Source organism: Lemur catta, chromosome 1 (genome assembly GCF_020740605.2).
Source record: "Lemur catta isolate mLemCat1 chromosome 1, mLemCat1.pri, whole genome shotgun sequence".
NCBI lineage: Eukaryota > Metazoa > Chordata > Mammalia > Primates > Lemuridae > Lemur > Lemur catta.
The window spans coordinates 78,477,734-78,498,603 of NC_059128.1; the positions used below are offsets into that span (position 1 = coordinate 78,477,734).

General features: G+C 35.9%; 1 protein-coding gene across 2 annotated transcripts in view; it reads left to right on the plus strand.

Moving 5' to 3' along the window:
* CTDSPL2 (CTD small phosphatase like 2) overlaps positions 1–20,870 on the plus strand; it is a 92,606-nt gene that overhangs the window by 49,865 nt on the left and 21,871 nt on the right. Inside the window, exons 3-8 of one of the 2 annotated variants that reach the window (XM_045528056.1) lie at positions 3,692–3,830; positions 6,959–7,105; positions 12,555–12,770; positions 16,491–16,569; positions 16,872–16,983; positions 19,763–19,849. In XM_045528056.1, the coding sequence (XP_045384012.1) occupies positions 3,692–3,830; positions 6,959–7,105; positions 12,555–12,770; positions 16,491–16,569; positions 16,872–16,983; positions 19,763–19,849 (780 nt within the window). Of the gene's footprint in view, positions 1–3,691; positions 3,831–6,955; positions 7,106–12,554; positions 12,771–16,490; positions 16,570–16,871; positions 16,984–19,762; positions 19,850–20,870 lie in introns of both variants that reach the window. The other variant, XM_045528047.1, reaches the window with a different exon arrangement.

The window sequence follows — 20,870 nt, forward strand, 5'->3', positions numbered from 1 at the left end:
TGATGTCTCTCCATTCCTGATGTAGATAATTCATGATTTATCTTTATTTTGATCTGTCTCGTTAAGGCTTATCAGATTCATTATTTTTTAAAAAAGATTTTTTCTATTTTCTGTCACTTTCTATTTAACTGATTTCTGCCCTTTGTTTTTAATAATTTTCTGTTTCCAGTTTGATTTACTTTTAATTTTCTAGCTTCTAGAAGTGGGAGCTTAGGTTAGGGATCAGTGAAATTTTTCTTGAATATTTCAGATAAATATTTTAGGTTTTGCAGGCTGTATTGTCTCTGTTGCAACTACTACTCAACTCTGCCATTGTAGGCAATATATAAATGAATCAGCATGACTTTGGACATTGGTACAGTACTTCGCCCTTATCTGTGGTTTTACCTGCCACGATTTCAGTTACCTGCAGTCAACCATAGTCCGAAATTATTATATGAAAAATTCCAGATATAAACAATTCATGAGTTTTAAATTGTCTGCTGTTTTGAGTAGTGTGATTAAAATCTCACTCTGTCCTACTCCACCCACACTGGATACCCTACCTACCTGCTAGTCAGTTAGCCTTCTTGGTTATCATATTGTAGTGCTTGTATTCACATAATACTTATTTTACTTAATAATGGCCCCAAACTGCAAGAGTAATGAAGCTGATAATTATTCTATTTTATTGTTCTTATTAATCTCATACTGTATTTAATTTATAAATTAAGCTTTATCATAGCTATATGTATGTATAGGAGAAAACGTAGTATATATGGGGTTCTATACTATCTAGTTTCAGGCATCTGCTGGGGGATCTTGAAATGTATCCCCTTTGCAGAAGGAGGAAGTACTGTATTTCAATTTCATATAGTTTTCATTTGCTATAAAATATTATTCTTTTGATTTTTTTTCCTCTAACCATTTAAAAATATAAAACCATTCTTAGTTTCCTGGCCATACTATGCCTATGACTGTAGTTTGCCAGCCCCTTGCTTAGATCCTTGATTGTACACTTTTATTTTTTTTCTAATGTAAGTATTTAATGGTAAGAATTTCAACATCCTGCTTTCCTTGTATCCCACACATTTTGATAAGTTATATTAATATTTTTATTTCCTTTTCTTTGTGATTTATTCCTTGACCCATGGATTACTTAGAAATGTGTTACTTAATTTCCAGATATTTGGACACTTCTTAGATATCTTATAGTTGTTGATTTCTAACTTAATATCATTGTGATCTAAGAATATGCTCTGTATGATTTGATATCTTTGGTATTCTTTGGTACTTTCTAACATGTAGTTTATTTTGTAAAAGAAGTCTTCAGGCCTGGCATGGTGGCTTATGCTTTGGGAGTGCTGAGACAGGAGGATTGCTTGAGGACAGAAGTTTAAGACCAGCCTGGGCAGCATAGTGAGACCCCATCTCTACAAAAATTTAAAGATTAACCAGGTGTTGTGGCATGTTCCTATAGCCCCAGCTACTTGGGAGGGGATTGCTTGAGCCCTGGAATTTGAGCTATGATGGGGCCACTGTATTCTCAGCAGGTAACAGTAAAACCCTGTCTTTTAAAAATGAAGTAAAATAAATAAATTAGCCAGGCATGGTGGCATGCACCTTGCAATCCCAACTATTCTGGAGGCTGAGGCAGGAGGATTGATTGAGCCTAGGAACTGGAGGCTGCAGGAAGCTATGATTGCACCACGGTACTCCAGCCTGGGTGACAGAATGACCCTATCTCTTAAAAAAAAAAAAGAAAAGAAAGAAAGACAGGAAGGAGGGAGGGAGGGAGGGAAGGAAGGAAAATAAAGAAAGCAAGGAAAGAAAATAAAGAAAACTTTAAGTTCAACTGCTTGGGCAAAAGCCCTTTCACCTGTTTTTTGTTTGTTTGCTTGTTTGTTTTGTTTTTTGTTCTTTGTTTTTATTTTTGCTTTTTCATTAAAGTCGATAACCTGCAACAGAGGCTCACTCCCCAGAGAGGTCCACCCTGGTCTAGCAGAGAGTCTTTACATGTGGTAATTCGCATTTCCTTTTGTGCCCATCTTAAGGCACAGCAGCTCCACTGGCTTGAGGCTCCACTTCTCAGGTCCCATAGGCCCCTGTTTCTACTTCTTGTTTTTAGTAAGTTTTATGTTCTGAGGTTGCATTCCAACTACTCTTTGCCTGACTGGCGTGTCCAAGTTAGCTCTGGAGGTCCGGATGTGTTTTTGTTTGTGCCTTGGTTACAAAGTTACAGTCACATTGTGCTATGGTTACAAAGTTACAGTTGCATGAAGTAATCTGTCCCAACATACCCCTCTCCCTTCTCCCGTACACATTTTTTCCTTAAGCATTGTTACTTTAGTGTTGCAGAATGCAGGGTTTTCTGAAATGTATGTATTTATGTTATGGCAGCTGTACTAAGAAATTTCTTAAAGGGGAGACTAGAGCTTAGTGTATGTAGTTGACGCTTTGCTGTATTATTTCTGTTCTAGATGGATTTTATAAAGAGCACTTATATTTCCTGATAATGGAGATCCCATGTTAGAGATAAGAGACTTCCTCTTCGTCATTTTAAAATATAGAGGAATAATAGTGAAAATTTGAAGAATTTTGTTGTGGATCACTGAGGCATTATTCTGTGCTATAATGTTATATTGGTTTTATGGAGCTACCTAAAATTAGAGAAACTACTGAGTAAAAGTAAAATTCTGTATTGCAGGAATATCTTCTTTTCTGTTTTGATCCAAATGGGAAATTGTAGTTTTCACCATTTACAATACCAAGGTTTTTTCCAGAAATAATAGAATAGTCAGCTTTTTAAAAATGCATGTTAGTATATTTTATTACTTTCTGTGGGATCAAGGCATTGAATACAAAAAAGAATAGATGAGCATGTCAAATTTATGTATAAATTATATATAGTGTATAGATTTGAAAATCTAATCTTTATCAAAAGATTTCAGGTACTAATTAAAACAGCAAGGAATTATAGGGCAATATTATAATGTAAGAAAATTGTTTGTGGTAGATTACTCAGAAAATCTTTACAAACGAGAAGAAAATATATATAAAAGGAGAAAAATCAGGCTAATGCCTTGAAGTATACTATTTTAGTCAGTAATTCTGTAAGAATAGTCTAAAGTGGTCACGTGGACTTGTCCCACGTAAGACAGTAAATGAAGAGGTTTTTAAGGGGTAGACTCTATGATATCAGTTTGGGCATTTAAATAATTGAGGTTGGCAGTGAGGAGTATGGCAAAGGCAGACCTTTTCCTTTTTTGCTGGGGGTGGTGGGGGGGATATGTGACTTGCCAGCAAGTTCATTGAGGCTTTCTCTCCTACCCTGAGTTGCTTAAGGAAATGATCTTTGGTTCTTTAGGACATTTCCAAAAATAAGGAAGAATTGTGGAAAATTCAGGGTACATTGTACAATTCAATGCTTTGATAGCCTGGAAAATTTAATAAACTGTGGGAAAAGGATCTGAATTGTGGGGATGTGGTAATTATATGTGTATATTACAATTGTATTAATATCCTTACAACACTATCAAATTTTTCTTGTGTTCCCTAACACTCTTTGATATAACCTGTAATTGCGTTTTGTTTTTCCTGGATATGTAAAACAGGGGAAAGTATATTATACCATATTTTATCATTTTAAAAGTATAACCCATAAGGCAGAATGACTGTGCTCAGTGCATGTTTTTTCCTCTTATATCTTAAGGAAGAGAGAGAAAATCCTTCAAAACGGAGTAGAATTGAACGTGATATAGATAATAATTTGATCACATCAACACCAAGAGCAGGAGAAAAGCCTAACAAACAGATCTCTCGAGTAAGACGGAAAAGTCAAGTAAATGGAGGTTTGTTAATATTTAGATATTGTTTTATTTAGGTGTAAACACAGATTGCACTTGACTCATTTCCTATCTCTTTTTAAAAATCTACTTTGAGCAATTTCTACCTGATTTTATAGTCTTTATATCAAATATGAGTAGCATAAAGTGAAATAAAAATTTACCGTCCTAAAAAAATTGTACTGTGATGAGTTAAAATAAGTAAAGGCAGAGTAACTAGCTTTATGCTGTTTACCATAAAAATACATATGGATCAACATTTTTGGCCTCTGATTTCTTAAAGCGGTAATACTTACGACATAATTCATTTGAAATATGTACAAAATTTTTTTCCTGGATTACACTCTTTAAGAGCTCAGAGGGGACTTGGATCACTTCGGCCAGTAGTTTTCAACTGGGGGTAGTTTTGTCCCCAGGAGACATTTGTCAGTACTTGGAGACCTTTTTGGTTATCATAACCTGTGGAGAAGCTGCTACTGGCATCTATCAGGTATATGTCAGAGATGCTGCTAAACATCCTGCAATACACAAGACAGCCCCTTGCAATAAAGAATTGTCAGGCCCAAATGTCAGTTGTGCAGCTGTTGATAAACTTTGTCAATACCTTATCGTATAGCTGAGAAGCTCCTCAGAATCAAAGGGGAGAAAAATAGAGGACATGAAGAGAAAGCCATAAAGAACAACACTTTAGAGCATGGAGTGTTCTTTTAACCAATGCTATCTTAACAACAGCAATAACAATTTCTCTCCTCTTTCTGGCCAGTGCAATAATATATCTTTATTGTTAGAAGTAACTAATGAGGAGATAAAGGAGACTGAAAAAGGGAACTGAGACTGGACAAAGGGAAAGAGGAGAGAGAGAGAAAGAAACAAGTTAAAAGAGCCATAGCAAAGAAGGAAAGAATTGCGGTTGATACCAAGTAAAGTGGAGGGTCAAAGGATGATTAATCAAAACTTTTGATTGATTTTATATGTATTTTCTATTTTCTAAAATTTGTGGAAAATTTTTATTTACAAGAAACTTTAAAACAACTGGTTATTCTTCCTAACCATTGCCTAAATATCCATAGGTAATTTTTGACACTACTATATATATATATAGTCTTCTGCTTCAGTAGAGCTATATTGCCTCTATTCATTTAGCTGTTATTCACTGGAAGTAGATATGGGGGAAGGTTTTATGAAGTTAATGTCTGAGAATGCAAACAAAACCAAAATCTTACATTTATGTTTTAGATACTGGCAACTTGTTTCCTTGTTTATAAAGTATGTCCTTCATTTTCTGTTATACTGTGTTGATTTGAAGCCTTTCAATCTATATAATTCTTGATGTAAATCTACTTTGAAAAAACTCAGTATGTTACCATTTGTATAACGTCAATATTAGGTCATTAAATATGAAATGTCTGATTTCACATCAAAAGTGTAGTCTATTATATCTCAAACAAGAAGCAGTACAGTTAGTTAATCAAAGTATGTGCCTAACTTATTGACACAGTTTTGCCATCTTCAAGGTAGCTTGTTTATGCCAGCAGCGAAGAAGCCCAGAGGGCAAGTGGCAATGAAATCTCGAAAGGCGTTTTCCACAGCTTGTTGAGAGTTGAATATTTTTCCTTGTGAGAAGTGGTCCAAAGCCTGGAATAAGTGGTAGTCAGTTATTGCAAGGTCTGGTGAATACGGTGGATGACAGAGAATTTCCAAGCCCAGCCTCTTTAATTGGAGCAGCGTTGTTTGTGTGACATGTGGGTCCACCATTGTCTTGCAAGAGGATGGGCCTGTCTCTGTTGACCAGTCTCGGCTGCTTAATCTCAAGCATCCTCATCATTTTGTTCAATTGGTTGCAGCAGAAACCCACTGTAATCGACTTACCAGGTTTCGTGACGCTATAGTGGATAAAACCAGTGCTAGACCACCAAACAGACACCATTAGCTTTTTTTGATGCATATTCAGTTTTGGACTGTGTTTCTGCACTTCATCTTTATCCAACCATTGTGCCGAACGCTTGCAATTGTCAAAAAGAATCCCTTTTTCATCACATGGAACAATATGGTGTAGAAATGGTTTGCCTTTATGTCGTGACAGCAAAGAAAGGCAAGCTTTGAGACGATTTCTCTTGTGGCGCTCGTTTAATACATGCGGAACCCATCTGTCTAGCTCTTTTACCTTGCCAATTTGTTTCAAATGGTCCACTATTGTTGGAATAGTAACGTCAAACCTTGCTGTTAATTCACATGTAGGTTGAGATGGATTTACTTCCACTACAGCTTTCAGCTCATCATTATCCATTTTGGTCTCAGGTGGCCCACGTCGCTCATTTTCAAGATTAACACGTTGACTGCCCCACTAGGAAAGAAAAATTTTTCATTGGGGCCATGGTGTTTTATTATGAAAATAGAATAAAAACTTTGAAAACAAAATGATCCTTTCTAATTTAATGAAAAATTTGTTTATTTTTATTTCCTGTGCATGAGTTTTATGCACCTTGAAAAATAGTTCTCATGGTTCTCAAGGTGAAGAGATGTGTGAGTTACATATGCTTCGTAAGGCCCCAGGCTCAAAACTATTATGAGTTAAGTACAACTCACATGTCAGTTAATGTGTTAAAATCACCAGAATGGAACTTCTCAAATCATCAGTGTAGTGTGCATTCATTAGCCACACCGTTCCCAAACACTTCGTTGATATTTTGGGCTGTCTGTGCTACACTGGTTCCATGACAGAACTCATATTTGAAAATATCACAAATTTTTTACTTATTCATGGTTTTACAACAATTGCTGTAAAAAAAATTTGAAAGATATTCACAAGCCAAACTGTGGGTTTGAAAGACCGAGCATGTACCTTCATAATAAAAATAAAACAAGAAGTATCAAAGTGAAAAGTCAAAGACATCAACTGTCAAACCCAATACTTAAGGAAATCAGACATTTCATACTTAATAAGCTAATATATTTATGCATAAGGAACATTTGATTTTTCTCAGGATTTCTTTAATAAGTTCTCCTGTAAATCAGTTTTCATGAAATATTTTCAGGGAGGGGGAAGTTATTTTTGTAATGAGGGATTTAAAACACATTTCTGAAAGTCAGTGTTTTCTAGATCATGACTTGTTTCTTGTTTTTTTTGTTAGAAGCTGGTAGTTATGAAATGACAAATCAGCATGTAAAACAAAATGGAAAATTAGAAGATAATCCTTCCACTGGCAGTCCTCCAAGAACTACATTGTTGGGGACCATATTTTCACCTGTCTTCAACTTTTTTTCACCAGCAAATAAAAATGGTGAGTATTAATCATAATTTGGGTTAAAAAATTCATAGTTTTTTGAAAGATCTTTTTAACTTTACTGGCCTATTTTGTCAATGTCTTGTGTTTGTTTTAGCCTCATTAAAAATATACAGCTTCTTAAAAGCTTTTTCTTTTAAAGTGACTGAAATAAAATTTAGTGCTGTTGTAGTGAACTCTGCTTTCATTATCTGCAAAGCTAGATAAACTTTGGGCTGGAGGGAAGGTTTTTTGTTTTTACTGTGTTAAGATGACTTTTTTTTTTTTTTTTTTTGAGACAGAGTCTCACTTTGTTGCCCAGGCTAGAGTGCTGTGGCGTCAGCCTAGTTCACAGCAACCTCAAACTCCTGAGCTCAAGCAATCCTCCTGCCTCAGCCTCCCGAGTAGCTGGGACTACAGGCATGCGCCACCATGCCCAGCTAATTTTTTCTGTATATATTTTTAGCTGTCCATATAATTTCTTTCTATTTTTAGTAGAGACGGGGTCTTGCTCTTGCTCAAGCTGGTCTCAAACTCCTGAACTCAAATGATCTGCCTGCCTCGGCCTCCCAGAGTGCTGGGATTACAGGCGTGAGCCACAGGCCTGGCCAAGATGACTTTTTTAATATTTAGAGAATGTACAGGAGAGAATGCAGAAACATTTTCAAGATCATTAAAATGGAATTTATTGAATATTTTTAAGTGAGCTGAAACCAGATTTTTTTGGTAACACCGTTTATTTTTATTATCATTTGCTTGATTTTTATCCCCCAGGGATTTTCATTCTGGATAAATAGTAATTCAATTCATTTGAATTAGGGTCGTTTCAGATAATTTGTAAAACTTATCTGTGTTTTCCAAAAGAATAAACATTGGCTTCTTTCACTTTGTGTTTTTTTAATGGCCTAGCTTCTGTCCTATCTTTTCTTACGATTAATACCTTATTTCACACATGATAATTTAGTCTGTAGGTTACTTCAGGGCAAGAGACCATGTCTTTATTTTTGCATCTGTCATGCTGTTTAATATAGTGTTAGGTCCGTGGAAGATAATCATTAAATGCTTGTTGCCTGATGATTTAAATTCTAATATCAATTATATTTCTGGATGATAGTATAATTTCTAAAAGGCAGATTGGTGTAATATAAAATCAAGATATTCTCAGGGAGAAAATAATGCATATTAGCACATTAAAGGACTGTAAAGTCCTATAAGAGAAACAAAAGAAAACCAAAAACTTCCTTCAACTTCGTTTAACCTGGTATTTCATAGACATATGTGACCACAGAACCTTTTTCTGTGTAGTATCTATTAATATCTTATGGAACTAGATGCTGATATAATGGAAAAGCTGGTATGGTGGAAAGAGAATAGGCTTTGGAGTTAGACATGCTTATTTTAAAAGTTTATCTGTGCCACTCTTTAGCTACATTACCTTGGAACAATTCTTTAAATTCTTATGCCTGTTAATCCACGTATTGGGATAATTAATTTATACTTAACTGTTAGGGGTGTTTTGAAGATTTCAATTCATTCAGTAAATATTTATTGAGCATCTACAGTGTTCCAGTCATTGTGTAAGTCATTGGATATTTAAAGATGTTTAACAAATGATCATTGCCCTCAAGGAGCTTACTTTTTTTATTTTAAGAGACAGGGTCTCACTCTGTTTTCTGGGCCAGAATGCAGTGGCATTATAATAGCTCACTGCAAGCTCAAACTCCTGGGCTCAAGTGATCCTTCTGCCTCGGTTTCCCAAGTTGCTGGGACTCCAGTCATGTGCCACCATGCCTGGCTCATTTTTTTAATTTTTTGTAGAGATGGGGTCTTGCTATGTGGTCTTCAACTCCTGGCCTCAAGTGATCCTCCCACCTTGGCCTCCTAAAGTACTAGGATTAGAGGCGTGAGCCACTGTGCCTGGCCAGGAACTTACTTTTTACCAGAGGGAAAAGTGTAGGTAAATAGGTATAATAAATTTTATAGGTGCATTGATTAGAGGTATGGGATAATGGGGTATTCACAGAATAGAGTGGTCCTGTCTTCTGGGCAGTGGCAGTGGTGGCTCACAAAAAAAGGCTTGATAGAAAAGCTGAATCCAGGTAGAAGCAGCAGCATGAGCAAAGGCCTTACAATAGGAAGCAACCTAGCATATTTGAGAAACTGTAGTTTGTAACTGATGGAGCATTGAATTTGAGGAGGGATAAGGTAGAAGAGTTATGAAGAAGTCAGATTATAGAGGTAGCATGGTAAGATGTTTAAGCTTTAATCAGTGGGGAATGATTCAAAGGTATAAACTGGTGAATAATATGATCAGATTTGTGTTTTATAAAGAACACTTTGGCAATAATTTATTGGCTAGATTCTCAAGAGGCTGCAATCACAGAGAACAATTAGTAGACTTGTAGTATATGTGAGACTCGATGAGATATTAATTGTGGTATTAGAGAAGAGAGGAAGGATCAGAGGATATAAAATATGCAAATTTTGGGTATAGACTGGAGGTGAAAGAAAAGAGAATTAAGATGACACAAGGTAAAGGTTTCAAGAAGGAGAAGAAAGTTCTTGGGAGATAGGTAATTGAGGTTAATATGTGCCATCCTGATTTTCAGATGCCATGAAACAACCAAATATGTCTAGTAGCAATTTGTTATTCTGGTGTGGACCTCAGAATTCTAAGTTTAAGCAGTAGATCATGGTACCATCAGTTTGTAGGTATTAGTTGAAACCAGTGGAATAAATGGTTTACTTGGTTCAGCAAGCAGACCAAGACCAGAATTTGGGGGGAAAACATCGAAGGACTGGACAGGGTAAGAGGAGCCATAAAAGAAGACATGGAGGAAGCCAGGAAAGACATTGTATTATAGAAGCCAGAGGAAGAGAAACTATCAAAACCCAGGGTCAAATAGTTGTAAAGACAGAAGAAAAGGAAATGATCATTGAAAAGACACACCTAAACGTGACAATTAGAAAGTCATTGGTGTCTTTTGTCAGAACAGTTTCAGAGGAGCAGTTAAATTTGGAAGCCTAATATTTTTGAGTTAGAAGAGTAAAGTGAAGAGTAAGAAAGGAGCAGCAAGTGTAGATTACTGTTATGAGCTTGAATTGAAAGAAAGAAATTAGGGAGGTTACGTAGTCTCAGGGAATAGTTTGTATTTGCAGGAGGCAAGCATGAAAATTGAGAGGAGAAAATAATGGAGAAAGTTTCTGGAAACTATTGACAGGGATGGAATCAAAAGAACAGGTAAAATAATTAAAATTGAAATTGGGAAGAGACATTTTCCCTTCATGATGGAGGGAAGAAGCAGTGAAGGTATGTACAGAAATAGATGTTTGAGGAAGAAGTTGATGTTTGAGAGTTACTTTTTTTTTTTTTTTTTGCGGGGGAGACAGGGTCTCATTCTGTTGGTCAGGTTGGAGTGCAGTGGCACAATCCTAGCTCACTGCATCCTCAAACTCCTGAGCTTGAGTGATCCTCCTGGCTAGTTAAAAAAATTTTTTTTTTTTTGTAGAGACAAGATCTTGCTATGTTATGTAGGCAGATCTCAAACTCTAGGCCTGAAGAGATCCTTCTGCCTCAGCCCCCAAAGTGCTAGAATTACAGGTGTGAGCCATCATGCCTGGGCAGTTACAATTTTTTTCTTTGAAAGAGGAGATGGTGTCATTTACTGAGATATTCCTGGTAGCAGGGACTTGAAGAAAGAGAATGGTGAAGGTTTAGAATGTTAACCACTGGCAGGGGTGGGGAACCTGCAGCCTCAAGGCCACATGTGGCCCTCCAGACCCCCAAGTGCAGCCCCTCAACCAAATCCAAACTTCCTTTATTAAAAGGATTTGTTCTGTAAAATTTGGATTCAGTCAAAAGGCCACATGTGGCCCTGAGGCTACAGGTTCCCCATCCCTGCCTGGGAAATAAGAAAAAGGAACTGAGAGAGGGACACACACAGAAGTACCGAATAGCATGCTATGGACCTGGCTAAGATTAGAGGGTTTTTTTTGTAGTGTGGCCAGTCTTTATATTGTTTCCTTCAGTACCCTGGGACTGGGGCCTAAGAATCCTGTTTGTTAGATTGCTTCAAGAGGGATTTCTTGACAGATGACAATGAAGGACAAGGGATCAAGGATACTGAAGTTGCCATCTTGAGAGTGAGTTGAGTGATATACCATGAAGTCTTAACTAGATTAGGAGGGAAGAAGAAGCCATTGAGGGATTTGTTTGGAGTAAATGATACTGGCCTTTATCAAGCTTGGAGGTCACATATAATGGGAGTATGAGATAGATTGTTGGAAGGTTAGAAGGCTGTACTAATGGATTAATATGTAGGATTAGAATTTTAGATTTCAGAGGTGAATAGTTTCTTAGTGTTAATGTCCAGGTTATGGCTATGGTAATAACTGCTAAAGAGCAGTGTGAGTGAAGATAGTTGGAGCCGAAGAGGCCAAGAACTTTGAGGATTAGTCATTGAATGAATCATTGACATCACCTGTAATAACTGGACAAAATACCACATTAAATAGAGCAGTAAAGTAGTAGCTAGGTGTTAAAGTCCTCCATGATCAAGATTCAGGCAGTAAGTGGTAAGTGACAACAGTGAAGATAAGTGAAGAATTATATAGCCATGCAACATCAGTCTCAAAAGAGCAGACATTTTTTGCACATCAGTGGAAACCAATGATCTGGTGACAGCAATGGAGATAAATGAACTGATTCAATTAGAACATGGAGTGTGGAAGAAAAAAGTGTTGAGGGAAAGGTATCAGGAAAAGAGATATTTTTAGGAAAGAGGTTAAATTTAAAGCAGTGAGGGAGAAAGTATTTTGCAAGGAAGTTGATAGTGTTAGACTTCGATTTTGTTATTTTTGTTGTTTAAAATGACATTTGGAGGATTCTGGAAATAAATGGAAAGAGTTGGGATCATTTCATAGCAGAAGAATTCGGCAGGGACAGCTTTAATCTTTATTTGGTAATGAGATGGAATTTTATTGAGAAATTATTCTGTCTTAAAAAGGTTCTCATGGTTAGAGGAACAGTTAGGTCTTCCTTGGATACCTCTGGTTGAAAAATTACAGTTGCCTACATGGAGGGGATGCTTAGTATTTGAATTGGAAAGATTGGTAGCTGTTTAAGGATAATGAATGTACATAAAATGCCTGGCACATAGTACATACTTAATAAATGATATTTGCCTTAATGAAAAATTCCATTGTGGCTTTCGTATGACCGTAAATGGATGTTTGCAAACTTTTTGAAAACTTAAGAAAAACTCACAAATATTACTCTAGCCTGTAATAATCTTTATTCCTCATTGTTTGAATTGTCTAGAAAAGATTAACAAATGACGTTCTCAGCTTTGTTCCCGTATGAATTACCAGTTTAACTAAATAAATTGTAAAGTGATACTGCATTTAGTTTTTCTAAATACTTGCATTTTTAAGTGATGATAGTGAGTTTACTGAATTATGATTTCAGGAACATCAGGATCAGATTCTCCAGGGCAGGCTGTGGAAGCTGAAGAAATAGTAAAACAACTTGATATGGAACAGGTAGATGAGATCACTACCAGTACTACCACATCAACTAATGGAGCAGCTTACTCAAATCAAGCAGTTCAAGTGAGGCCGTCAATAAATAATAGTTTAGAAGAAGCAGAAGAAACAGTTAATCGTGATATCCCACCCCTTACAGGTGAAGAAAATTCTTTTCTTATTCATTGTCATGAATAGTTTATAAAAATATAATATTTCATATTTTTCTTAAGTGGGCAGATTAAATATATAAGTTTTTCTTCCTTAAAGTTAAAAAAAATTAAAGTTGGAAACAAAACTTTGTCCCAAAAATCCACCATCATTTTGAAATTGAAATTTTTTGAAAGGTTGTTTTGACTAAGTATTAGTCATTTCACAGTTGAATTATTTCCACCAGTCTTACTGCTTGGAGGAATTTAATATAGCTAGCAAAATATATGCTTATGTTTATGAACATATTTGTTATTGTTGTACCAGTCTTTGGACCCTTAGGTCTGAGGTCCCTAACTAGAGACAGTCTCATACATTCAGATTTGTTTCATACATAGATCACATCCCCCAAAGGGGCCTTCTGTTTCCAGATCTCTCTCTATAACCAAACTTCGCAGCCTAGCTCTGGATCCTTACAAAGGCCTAACATAATTATGGGGTTCCTCAGCTAGTTGTTATTGAAATGTGGAAACACATGCGATCAGGAATTTATTACCTCTGAGGACTGTGGTAGATAGACATATAAGGTACAAGATAAAATTGAGTTTCACCATTCTTAAAGCAGAAATAAAACTGAGGATGGCCATTTTCTCATTTGGGGACAGAGATCTTAGATTTGCTTTTTTATTTTGGGGGTAACAGGTATTTAAGAGAGCCCAGTAAATATGTATTGGTTAGGAAACATACCTTGGTATAAGGAAGTGGAATAATGTACAGATGTTCTCTGACTCACAATTTTTTGACCTTATGATGGATTTATCCAGGTATTAAATGCATTTTGACTTACAATATTTTTGACTTATGATAGGTTTATCGGGATGTAGCCTAGTTGTAGATCAAGGAGCATCTGTACTCCTCTTGAATAGAAAGAAGAAATTTTAAATCACTGAAACAGAAGGAAACATTTAAAGAAAATATGGACACAATTATGAAACTTTTATATAGTTCATCCCAGTAGTACCAATATGGAGGGAAAACAGCAAAATAGGAAAGATTTATTTTAAATTCCTCAAGTAACAGACTTATATCTATGATGTTAAACCCAGAATTTAAGAATAATACTGAATCTAACAAGGAAATTGACACCATTATGAACAGTTAGTTTGTTCTTTAGTGCATAAGAATTGCATGTTAACCTATGTTTGACCTCCTATTTTATGCTGATTATTTTGCCTGGTGAGATAAGACTAATGAATAGTAAAATATCAAGTCCAGGGCTTTGGTTTCCTGTTTGATGCTTGTTCTGTATTTTTGTGCTGCTGTATAAGCCTTTGTATTTATTTTTTCTGACAACTGTGAAGATGGAAGACAGATTTCTGTAACTTTAGGGTTTCTAGAGGGGAAAAGTAAGATTTACTACAGTTGTCACATTCATTCATTTATTCCCCTAACATTTGTGAACACCTATTTTTGTGAGGAGGAATTGTTGATAATGGTGATTAAGATATGCTCCCTGACCCTGAGGAGTTCATGATCTAATTGAAGAGCCTAGTGCACAGAAAAATTACAGTGGGGTGAGTGTTATTACAGTTAAATGAGCAAAATGAGGTGGTGACACACTGCAGTTACTCTGGGATGCTCATGGGAAGACTTTAGAGGTAACATTTATGCTGATCTTAAAAGATGAATACGAGTGACAAAAGTACTACTTTTCCTTAACTTTGAGAATGTAGCCAAAGAGAATGAGGTAGGAGGTTGGCTCTACTGTTTACTTAGTTGTGTGACTTTGGACAACTTATGTAAGCTCTTGAGAGGACTGTGGTAGATAGACATAAGAAACTCCATTTTCGGCCAGGCGCGGTGGCTCACGCCTGTAATCCTCGCCCTCTGGGAGGCCGAGGCGGGTGGATCGCTCGAGGTCAGGAGTTCGAGACCAGCCTGAGCGAGACCCTGTCTCTACTAAAAATAGAAATAAAAATTATCTGGACAACTAAAAATATATATAGGAAAAAAATTAGCTGGGCATGGTGGCGCATGCCTGTAGTCCCAGCTACTTGGGAGGCTGAGGCAGGAGGATCGCTTAAGCCCAGGAGTTTGAGGTTGCTGTGAGCTAGGCTGATGCCATGGCACTCTAGCCCGGGCAACAAAGTGAGACTCTGTCTCAAAAAGAAAAAAAGAAACTCCATTTTCTTAGCTTTAACGTGGTAATAATTAAAGGTTTTGAAGGTTAAATGAGATGAAATATGAAAATACTTAGCACATAGGCACTCCATAATTTCAGATGCTAAATAATTTTATGTGCTGAAGTATAGATGTTCATTTCTCTGAGGATAATAGGAATTTGAAACAGTAAAGTGATTGGAAGATACATTTTCCATTATTCTCTGTGCTAATGAATCATGATAAGCATAAAGTTGTTACAGTGGAACAAAAATTCTGCTTTATATCTGATGTCATTCATTGAACATAGATACCATGATGACATTTTTCAGAAGGTGTTAATACGTGATTAATTGCAAAAAAGGTTAGTTTTTGTCCTGAAAGACTATTATTCACCAACATTGCATTTCTATAGGAAGATTGATCTTTTAAAATTTTTTTTTTTTTTTTTTTTCCTTTTAAAGAAACAAGGTCTCACTGTCTCGCCAAGGCTGGAGTGCAGTGGTGTGATCATGGCCCACTGCAGCCTTGAATTCCTGGGCTCAAGCGATCCTCTCACCTCAGCCTCCCAAGTAGCTGGGACTACAGGAACACACCACCATACCAGGCTAATTTTTTCTATTTTTTGTAGAGACTGAGGTCTTGCTGTGTTGCCCAAGCTGGTCTCAAGCGAGCCTCCTGCCTTGGCCTCCCAAAGTGCTGGGATAATAGGCTTGAGCCCAATGCACCCGGCCAGATTACAGCAATTTTTTATTGGTTTCTACCTTAAACTTTTGTGTCTGAGATAATACCTGTTTGGCTTTTAAGTTACCTTTGTCTTCTCCTTCAATTTAAGTTGTAATGATTGTCTTATAAAATTCCCAGCATAATTTCTAAGGCTCCATCAATTGATATAATCATTGCTTAGAGAGTGAGCTATGTGGTATGGAATATAGAAATTAAGTTGCTTATAAATTAGAAGTAAAATAATAGATCTTCTAAAGCAATGATTTCCACACAGAGCAGCATTTCTTAACTTTTTAAGATCATATATAGCCCTGAGATTCCTGGAAAAATGTACATATAATACTTTTTTATAATTCTTCAAGGGGTTCACAGATCTCTTAAAGACTATTCATGGATCTCAGATTTAAAAACTACATTTGGGTCTGCTGTCAGCATATATTTATTGACTGCCTTTATGTACAAGTCACTTTATGAAGTATTACCTCTACAAGAGTACCATGAAATTTTTATGGTTATTGCATATAAACACCATCCAGTTAGAAATTAAATTTTTATGGAGTGTATTTTTCTAGTAATATGTAGTAAATTTTCTCTAAGCTGATAAGGATCTTAATTCTACTAGCCATGATCTAGTTTGCCATTTTGTCTGTAGTGATTATTTTTCCCTTTGATCTAGAGTTAGAGTTACGTTAATAAATTTGTTTCTCATGTTGTTTACAAATTATTTCTATCTTTAACCTAAAATACACAGGGCTTCAGAAAGATCTTATGTAGAAGCAATAAAATGTGTATTTCATGAATCATTAAGTAATAATAACATTTTGTTTTTCTCTTTATTAAATAGCACCAGTAACTCCAGATAGTGGCTATTCATCAGCCCACGCAGAGGCCACCTATGAAGAAGACTGGGAAGTATTTGACCCGTGAGTTGGGGTTTTTTTTTTTTCCCTTTCTTTCCTTTTTTGGAGCATGATGAAAGTATGTTATCTGTGTGGAGGGGTGGCTAAATGGTACATTACCAAGAACATGTGACCTATAGGTATTAAAACCTTTACTCTGAGTTACAGCAATACTAATTTGTACATTTTCCCTTATATTTACATGTTTTATAAATTTGGCTTACTGGGTTAATTGTGCTTTATTTAATTAAATGCGCTGAATTTAGTAATATCTTTTATATTTATAAAGTAGGAATGTTGAAATTTTCTTAAAATTCCATTTATAGCTATTATTTCATCAAACATGTTCCACCACTGACAGAAGAACAATTAAATAGGAAACCTGCTCTTCCATTGAAAACAAGAAGCACACCAGAATTCTCCCTAGTTTTAGACCTGGTAAGTATATTATCTGCATGTAGAGAGAATAAAGCAGTTAAATTCTTTTTAAAAATAATAGCCCAAAATACCTAAAAGAATACAAATGAATGAGTAGCCATCACACTTACTATAAATGTATCCTAGGAGTTCTGAAATGATTTTATTTGAACAGTCTAATGTTAGGGTCTTTAGTTTGCTTAGTATCAGGTACTCTTTAAAAATAAATTAGACTTTTTAAAGTGTTTTCCTTCATACTCCTGAAACCCTTGTGATTTGTTTTTTAATCTCTTAAAAAATTCTAATGTCATTTTATTGGAATTATGACTGTTTTAGATTTTCCCCCTTTTTGTTGGGATCATGTGTCCCTGAAGGACCGAATATAATTTGGGTCTCACTGAGTGAACCATATGCAAGACCATAATCCCTTTCTTATTCTTACTTTGACATACTGTCTAATACAATAAACATTTACTTGATAATCTATAAAGCATAATCTCTTTTTTTTTTTTTTTTTTTGAGACAGAGTCTCACTCTATTGCCCGGGCTAGAGTGAGTGCCATGGCGTCAGCCTAGCTCACAGCAACCTCAAACTCCTGGGCTTAAGTGATCCTACTGCCTCAGCCTCCCGAGTAGCTGGGACTACAGACATGCGCCACCATGCCCGGCTAATTTTTTGTATATATATTTTTAGTTGGCCAGATAATTTATTTCTATTTTTAGTAGAGACGGGGTTTCACTCTTGCTCAGGCTGGTCTCGAACTCCTGACCTCAAGCGATCCGCTTGCCTCGGCCTCCCAGAGTGCTAGGATTACAGGCGTGAGCCACCGCGCCCGGCCCAGCATAATCTCTTAATGCTGACTAATAAAGGCTTTAATATGCTCTCTTGATGTGATTTAAAATTGATATTTTAGGGTACCAGAGGAGCTTTGAAACCTAAATATCTCATATCTTTTGCTAACCAAATTTAATATATAGTCAACACATTTACCATCTACCTCCAATTTCTTGATATTAGCAAAAATAGTATCATATCATATTGGAAAATATTTCATTATTTAGCATTTTTTACTGGTACCCTATGAGTAGAGATGTGGTTTAGTTCTTATAGAAAATTTATCTTGATGAAAAAGCCTATTCTTAGCCTGGCGTGGTGGCATGCACTTGTAGTCCCAACTACTTGGGAGGCTGAGGCAGGTCGACTGCTTGAGCCCAGGAGTTTGAGGTTGCTGTGAGCTAGGTCGATGCTTCGGCACTCTAACCTGGGCGACAGAGACTCTATCTCCAAAAAAATGAAAAGAAAAGAGTTGATGTGGTCATGATATCAAGTTTGGCCATATTATTTTGAATCTAAAGATCAATAGAGAAGGAAAGATAAGAATTGGCTGAGCATAATTTTATTGAAGTAGATCAAGAATGATCAGAATTAAATAGGCTGTAGATGAAGTAGTAGGATTACTTATGATTCAGTTGTAAGAAAGAGGGCACCTTGAAATGTTTAGTCTGATTTGCTATTAGAAGAAAGTGAGGCACATCTAGAGTATTTTTTTGCTGTTTGTCTCAGCAGAGTTTAACATTAGGTTAAAAGAAACACTCCAGCTAGTAAAAGGTGGAATCACAAGGTATGAACATTTCTGTTTTACTTTAATTGATCTTAAATGTATTAAAAATTTTGGGGACAATTATTAGCAGCTTTATTTTTAAAAATGCTGTCACTTATACTAATGGAAACCAAAGTTTTTTTCAGTTATTCAGGATTTGAGAAATATACTGAATATTTGTACCTATCTTAGACTGAACTTTCCTTACTTTCTTATCCTTTTAATGAGAAAACAGGATGTGGTAATTAAAGATGACAAGTTTTCACTGACTGCTATTTAGTCAAATGATGTATATGAAATGTATTTGTGAAATACTAAAATAATCTTTTCCTAAAGTAAGATGCTTTATAAAAAATTGGAGGATAAGGAGTTATACAGGCTAGGTACAGTAGCTCACACCTGTAATTGTAGAACTCCGGGCAGCTGAGGTGGCAGTATCACTTGAGCCCAGGAGTAGGAGACTAGCCTGAGCAAGAGCAAGACCTTGTCTCTACTAAAAATAGAAAAATTAGCCGGGCATGGTGGCCCATGCCTGTAGTCCCAGTTACTCAGGGAGGCTGAGGCAGGAGGATCACTTTAGCCCAAGAATTTGAGGTTGATGTGAGCTATGATGATGCCACTATACCCGGGGCAATAGAATGAGACTCTGTCTCAAAGAAATAAAAGGAATTATACAAATAAATATATATAAATATATTTTAGTAATAGATTCTAAACTTGCATTTGCTAATTGTAAAAAAAAATCTAGTATGCATGTGGTTTTAACTGAAAGTAGGCAACTACAGAACTCAGAGCAGTGGTTCTTGAACTTAAGCATGCATCAATGTCACCTGAAGGAGCTTATACAAACATAGATTGCTGAGGTCACCCTCCACTACTTCCTCAGCGACTCCCTCCATATAGCTCCTCCCCCTAGTTTCTCAGTTATCAGAAGTGGAGCTAGAGAATTTACATTTGCATTTCTAACTAGTTCTGAGATGATCCTGATGATGCTTGCTGTTCCAGGAGCTATACTCAAGAACCAATGACTTTAGAAAATTCTGTCCCATATTGCTAGGACACATATAGTAATGTGTTATGAATGTATAATTCTACATATGAATGGGTGTTTTAATAAGTGTTTTTGGTGATCATGAATACATTATTATTTGAAATTTCTTTTAATATCTTGTTTCATTCAATGTGTTTTTTATTTTAAGGATGAAACACTAGTGCACTGTAGTCTAAATGAGCTAGAAGATGCAGCACTTACTTTTCCAGTCCTTTTCCAAGATGTCATTTATCAGGTAATTTAAAAATTTTTTAAAAATAATTTTTGGCCTGTTAGGTAACATTCTGAACTGAGAAATGTTTTGTAATTTGTGTGTGTGTGTGTGTGTGTGTGTGTGTGTGTGTGTGTGTGAAATTAAATGTGTTTTTCTGTAGAACTCTTAATGGATTTCATCAATATTTTAATGATTTATTAACAAAAATAGCATCGTACTAGATACTGCATAAAATGCCGTTAATTTATTGCCCCCCCCAAATGCTAATTTTTCTTACCCAATGATCTCTCTGTTAGTTTCATAATCTGTTTGCCAGCAGGTGGAGGCAGGAGCACTGACATCATAGGTCCCAAAGGGGAACTTGCCAGGTTAACACCTGGTGTTTTTTTCAAAAATCCAATTAATATATTAAAAGAAAAGTCATTCCTTGTTGGTCATATATTTTCTGTGGTAGTAATGTGGTCTGTAAAATTGCAGTTTGGTAGATCTATTTTATATTAATACAGAATTCCAGAACACTCTTCTAGTTATTGCTTTAGTTAAAGAATTTGAGTATGTGCATTTCTCCCTCTTCTGTGCCAATGGACAGGTAACAGTGCAAAATACAAATATCGTTAACATTTCACTGGATTATGTGTGTTGGCTGTAGTTTTTATTTCGTTTCAGTTTTTCTTGTCATAAGATTGATTAATATAAGTGAACACACTTTGAAAACTGCAAAGTGCCTTTCTGTGTTGGCGGTTTGTTATTTAATTAGCAATTCCCTCATACCTAACAGTTGTTGAAAATTTTTGGAAAGGTCAAAAAGTTTGTTGTCTGTCAAGAGGATGCCAATCCAAGGATTAACTAAATAAAGCTGCAGATCATTTACCATGTGGATTATGAAAAGGTGTTTACAGTTGTTTATGTGCTCTTAATAGGCACTTAGAATGTGGTTATAGTTTTCTTGGCAGATGATAGTTGCTATCTCACAGGAATCATAAAATTTCAGAGTTAAATAGAAGTTTGTGGTTCAGGGCTACTTTATCTAGTAATGAGTCTT